Raw genomic sequence first — 4,897 nt, 5'->3', positions numbered from 1 at the left:
CTGCCACTCAGCGCCCTGGTCTGTGTATTGCACTCGGGACGCAGGCGTTTCCACACCGCGCCCGGGTCCGTGCGGGGCTAGCACCAGGCAATGCAGTGGGGAGGGATGTTTACAGTTTGCACACGGCGCCCTGGTGTGTGCGGGGCTAGCACTGCGCAATACAGCGGGGGAGAGGACGGGGGGAGGGATGTTTACAGTTTGCACACGGCGCCCCGGGGTGTGCGGGGCTAGCACCGCGCAGTGCGCTCCGGAGGGCTTTGCACGCAGCTCTGTGCGGGGGCACCCCCGAGCCCTGTGCGATGCACTCGGCACGGCCGGGTTTGCACGCAGCGCTGTGCGGCGATAGGAGCCGCCAGCAGCCCCCAGCTCCGCTCGCTGCTTCGGGGCCCGTGTGCAGGGCGGGCGGGGGCGGGGGTTTTGCGCCCGCTCCCACGCCTCCGCCGGGATAAATAGGAGGCGGCGGGTAGCTCCCCTCCAAACCTCGCCTCGCCTCCTCCTCCGTGTGACCGAGCAGCGCCCGCGAGCCATGGATCCCCAGAACTGTCTTTGTGCTACCGGTGAGTGACTCCTCCCCGCTGCGGAGACGCGCAGACCCTGCTCCAAGCTGCTGGGTGGGGGGGTTATGGGGCTCTGCTTCCCCCTCGCTGGGAAGCAGCCACGCTCCTTGCACGGGAAGGATCGACGCGCCCGGGAGCGGCTCTGGCCTCTCCCTGCGGGGCCGCTGTGAAACCTCTGCGACTGGATCCTGCAAACCAAACTCCCTGGTTCAAATGTCACTTGCTTTTACCTTCGCGCCCCGGGCTGGCTTGTAAATATCCTTTTCCGGGGGGGGGGGGGGAATCCATTTTTAGGCTACTTTCCAATATATCCCCATGGAGCGGGGAAAAGATTTTGCAGTGAATTTTGTAAGATCCAGGTAACAAGACCGATTCAAACCAAGGGATAACCTAGAAGTAATTTGTACTTAGCAGGGCAATGGGAAGCAATTGACTGAGATGAAACCTGTTGATCGGGGGTGATCAATTATTTGTTGTCAAGGTCCAGATTTCTTGGTCAAGGTCCAGACTCAGGAGAAAAGAATATAATGATAACAAGTTAATAAGACTTTTTGTGGTGTGTTAAAAACACCTGGGGGTTTGATCCAGGGTCTGTCTATTGACTTTCCCTGTTGTTGAGGTTTTTTTTTCATGCTGGTGATAAAATTCTCCCCTTGCCCCCCCGATTGTCCTCTTGATTTTAGTCCAGCTGTGATGCTCATTTCTCCCCCCCTCCCCCTTTATCTACCAGGTGGCTCCTGTACCTGTGCTGACTCCTGCAAATGCAAGAATTGCAGGTGCACCTCTTGCAAAAAGAGTGAGTATTTCTCCCTCCCCCTCCCCCCCCCCCTTAAAAATGTTTTGTCAACCAAGCAGTTGCCTGCCTTGCTGAGACTGAGATGAATGAGGGTTTTGTGACTGGCTTCCATGGCAGCAGTATGGAGGCTGGAATATAGAAGCTAGAATTTCTGGCCTTGATTTAGCAAAACAATTAAGCCTGTGCTCAACTTTTAGTCTGTGGGAGTTAGGGCTGTGCTTTATGGGCCTGCTGCAAAGCCCATCAAAGGGAAGATGAGTCTTCCCTTTCATTTCAGTGGGATCTTGGGATCAGGCTGCAAGTGCTTTGCTGACTGGGGATGGATTAAAGCTTATGCTTTAAGATAAGCAGGTGCTTTGCTGAAGCAGGGCATCTGTTGTTAAACTGTATACTTATTTTTGAAGTGTGGGCCTGAAAGGTGGAATCAGTGTCCTTTTCATAAGTATAATTTGTAAAAACTTCTGTACTTTCCAATGCCAACTAGTTGTTTTTTTCATATGCTGAGTGTTCTTAACAAAACCGTTGGGTCAGATCAAGGATGCTGACCTATATTAAGGTGGGAAATGACCCAGGATTGTCCAATCTTGACTTTTATGTGGTCTTTGTGAGGAATATGTATTAACAGTACAACTGAGATGTTTTAATATATTATAAAGTATAGTTCGCAGCATGGTTTTGCTCCTTGTCCATGTTGAACTTCCTTAAATTCTTACAGGGGAGGGTTGTTGGTTTTTGTGTTTTTTGTTTTCGTCTGCATCTCCAATAATCTTGTCTTGATTTTTCTTTTTCAGGTTGTTGCTCCTGTTGCCCAGCTGGATGCAATAATTGTGCCAAGGGCTGTGTCTGCAAAGATGCAGCAACCAGTAAATGCAGCTGCTGTTCTTAAAATGGCTATTTTCTGTTCTCCTGTAAATATTCTGTATGAAAGGAGAAACTAATTTTGTTTGTAATGTAGCAATGACTATTTTGTACCTTTCATAGAAATGTCGATTTGAGGTTGAATGAAAATAAAGGCCATGATTGGAGAAATGTAATGCCAGACTTACTCAGCATGTTCATTCAGTTCAGTGATTTCCAGCTTGCAAGACTAAACCCCTGTTCAGAGTTTAGTTCTTGCACAGGGTGTTAGCAGCACATCTCATGGGAGCATTAACAAGAACCCAGAGAATAAAGCTTCTTGCATGAGCTGCAGCACGGGCTTGGCTTTGCTTTTGCCAGCAGAGCTTCAGGCAAAAGGAGAAATGTTTTCAAACACGATATTTCTGTAGTGGTGGCTCTGAGAGTTGTTTTTGTCCCTTGGTAGCAAGGGGAAGCAGCCTAGGAATCGCTGTGCCTAGAACACAGGGCCTAGTTCTGCAAGATGCTGACCCTCAATCCATTGTGCCAATTCCGATGCGAGTCCAATGCAGAGGAGTGAAGTCTAAACTGCCGTAACATCCCTTCATCCTGATTTCTTAACACACACATTACATCAACTTGAGGCCTGTCTACACCGCCACTTCCAAATGCATTTATAACCAGCTAGTGACAGGGCTGGCTCAGAACATCTTTTGTGTCTACATGACATGGTTAGTGTAGCAGCTTACTCTATCCCCTGGGTTGGGAACATGGCGGTCTTCCTGTAACCAGGCCACAATGCTTTACGGTCTAGATAGGCTCCCCAACTCCGCAGGGATAACTGATCTGGCTAGCCTTCCAGCTCACTGCACTAGGCCAGGATCTTCCAGACTAGGTTGCTGTAGGTGTTGCTCTGTGTGTATGGCCTGTAGGCACTCTACTCCCATGAGGCCCTGTAGGCAAGCTGCTCAGAATGCAAGAATACAAATACAACCAGCCACAAGGGTAGACATGGACATACAAAGGGGAAATAGCTGACTTGGCTACAGTCTCACTATTTAAAAACCAGGGGCTCATTAGAGATATACACCTTTAACTGTGTTGGAAGGAACAGGGGCTTAATAGCCCCTAGGTCATCATATCAGGGCTTGTTGGTTTGGGGGTTGCCTGGGTACCCGTTTGTTAGCAGTGGGACTCATAAAATGGCACAGCAAGTAGTTACTATAGCCAGAGGAAAAGCCATTCCCGGGGCTGGTTTTTTACTGACAGGTGGCAGAAATGACTGAGAACGAGAGGGGAGCTAGCTGAGAAAGAGTGACCATGTGCACCTGCAAGGAATTGGAGGAGGGAGCAGGGCAGCACAAGGATATGAGCTTTCAGGATGGCAGACTGGGGAATTAAGAAATCTAGTGAGGAGGCTACACTGGGTGGAAGGATTAAAATCTATCACTTTAGAAAATGACCAGCTAAAGAATGTGCAGTGCTCAGATGCTCCAGTAATGGGGGCCATAAAAGTACCTAAGATAAATAGAGTATGAGCTGTGATGTGGCAGCAAAGAAGGCCCATGTCATTTTGGACTCCACATGCGGAGGGAGGCCATGGCCTCCTTTCCCCCCTCTGGGGCACTAGGAGTCTCTTAGGAAGCCACGTTGTTTATTGTTGCTTGCATGCTCCCTTCTAAACTGCTAGATTTTAATACGTCCTCCCATTGCATCTGGCCAGAATCCATCTCCTAATTCTTGCTGCTCAGCAATTCCATAGCCTGGCTGGGCAAGCAGAGTGAGGTCTAACACTCAACTCTGGCATTACTAGTCTATTTATCCTCATAAAATCCCTGTGAGGATGGGGCTGTGCTATTATCCCTACTGTATAGATGGGAAACTGAGGCGCAGAGAGACTATGTGACTAAGGCCTTTTCTACACTAAAAAAATTAAGTCAACCTAAGTTAGGTCAACGTACAGCCACCACAGTAATTACTGTAGTGGTTCATATCCACACAATGCCCCCCACGTCGGTGGTACATGTCCTCCCCAGGAGCACTTCCACCAACTTAACTGGGTGGAGTATTGTGGGACACTGGAGCCCCTGGCCCAGGGATGTGTGGGTCAGGCTGTCAGCCCTAGGGTGGCTGGGCTCCCACTGTGAGCCCCACGCAGGGCTGGCAGCCAACAGGCAATGTAAGTAACACAGTATCTCCACAGACATGGCGTCACCCTAACGACATCGACCTAAGCACTACGCCTCTCATGGAGGGGGCGTTATTAGGTCAATGTAGTGGGCAACGGACATCAGCGGGAACAACACTGTAGTGTAGACACTGATAAGAGTTAGGTTGACATAAGAGGCCTTACGTCCGCCTAACTGTAGTTTAGACCAAGCCTAAGGAAATCTGTGGCAGAGCAGAAAACTAGACCTAGATCTCCCAAGTGGCACCCTTAACCACTGCACCATCCTTCCTCTCAAAGGCGAGCTTCTGGCTAACATGCTGCTAGCTGCTAGCTAACATTATCAGCCCTTGGGCTCTTTCAAGATTACAGCCTCCCTGGTGCTCCCTCTGGGGGACTATGCTAGATATGAGCTGGCAGTGCAGTAAGGCACGAATGCAATACTGGGCTGTGTGTCATCAGACAGGGAGAAGATAGCTCCCTACCTCACAGCATGTGGAGTATTGTGTTCAGGCCAGAGCCCCTCGGTACTGGAAAGAT

At 49.9% G+C, this 4,897-nt stretch overlaps 1 protein-coding gene across 1 annotated transcript; it reads left to right on the top strand.

The window, feature by feature from the left end:
* The first annotated feature begins 208 nt into the window (after positions 1-208).
* Positions 209-2,387, top strand: LOC102936769 (metallothionein). Its single transcript, XM_007070570.4, has 3 exons — positions 209-557; positions 1,288-1,353; positions 2,145-2,387. Exons 1-3 carry the CDS (start codon positions 527-529, stop codon positions 2,237-2,239), a joined length of 192 nt encoding a protein of 63 aa, XP_007070632.2. The 5' UTR covers positions 209-526; the 3' UTR covers positions 2,240-2,387.
* The last annotated feature ends 2,510 nt before the right edge of the window (positions 2,388-4,897 follow it).

The sequence above is a fragment of the Chelonia mydas genome, chromosome 12 (assembly GCF_015237465.2).
Source record: "Chelonia mydas isolate rCheMyd1 chromosome 12, rCheMyd1.pri.v2, whole genome shotgun sequence".
NCBI lineage: Eukaryota > Metazoa > Chordata > Testudines > Cheloniidae > Chelonia > Chelonia mydas.
The sequence above is the reverse complement of the archived record's forward strand: the minus strand, read 5'-3'. Positions and strand labels throughout refer to the sequence as shown.

What these genes read in the sequence shown, in the direction of transcription:
- LOC102936769 (XM_007070570.4), top strand. Translation starts at nt 527, where the DNA reads ATGGATCCCCAGAACTGTCTTTGTGCTACCG. An exon ending in GAACTGTCTTTGTGCTACCG is followed by an intron (nt 558 to 1,287) that starts GTGAGTGACTCC and finishes TTTATCTACCAG; the next exon opens with GTGGCTCCTGTACCTGTGCT. An exon ending in GTGCACCTCTTGCAAAAAGA is followed by an intron (nt 1,354 to 2,144) that starts GTGAGTATTTCT and finishes TTTCTTTTTCAG; the next exon opens with GTTGTTGCTCCTGTTGCCCA.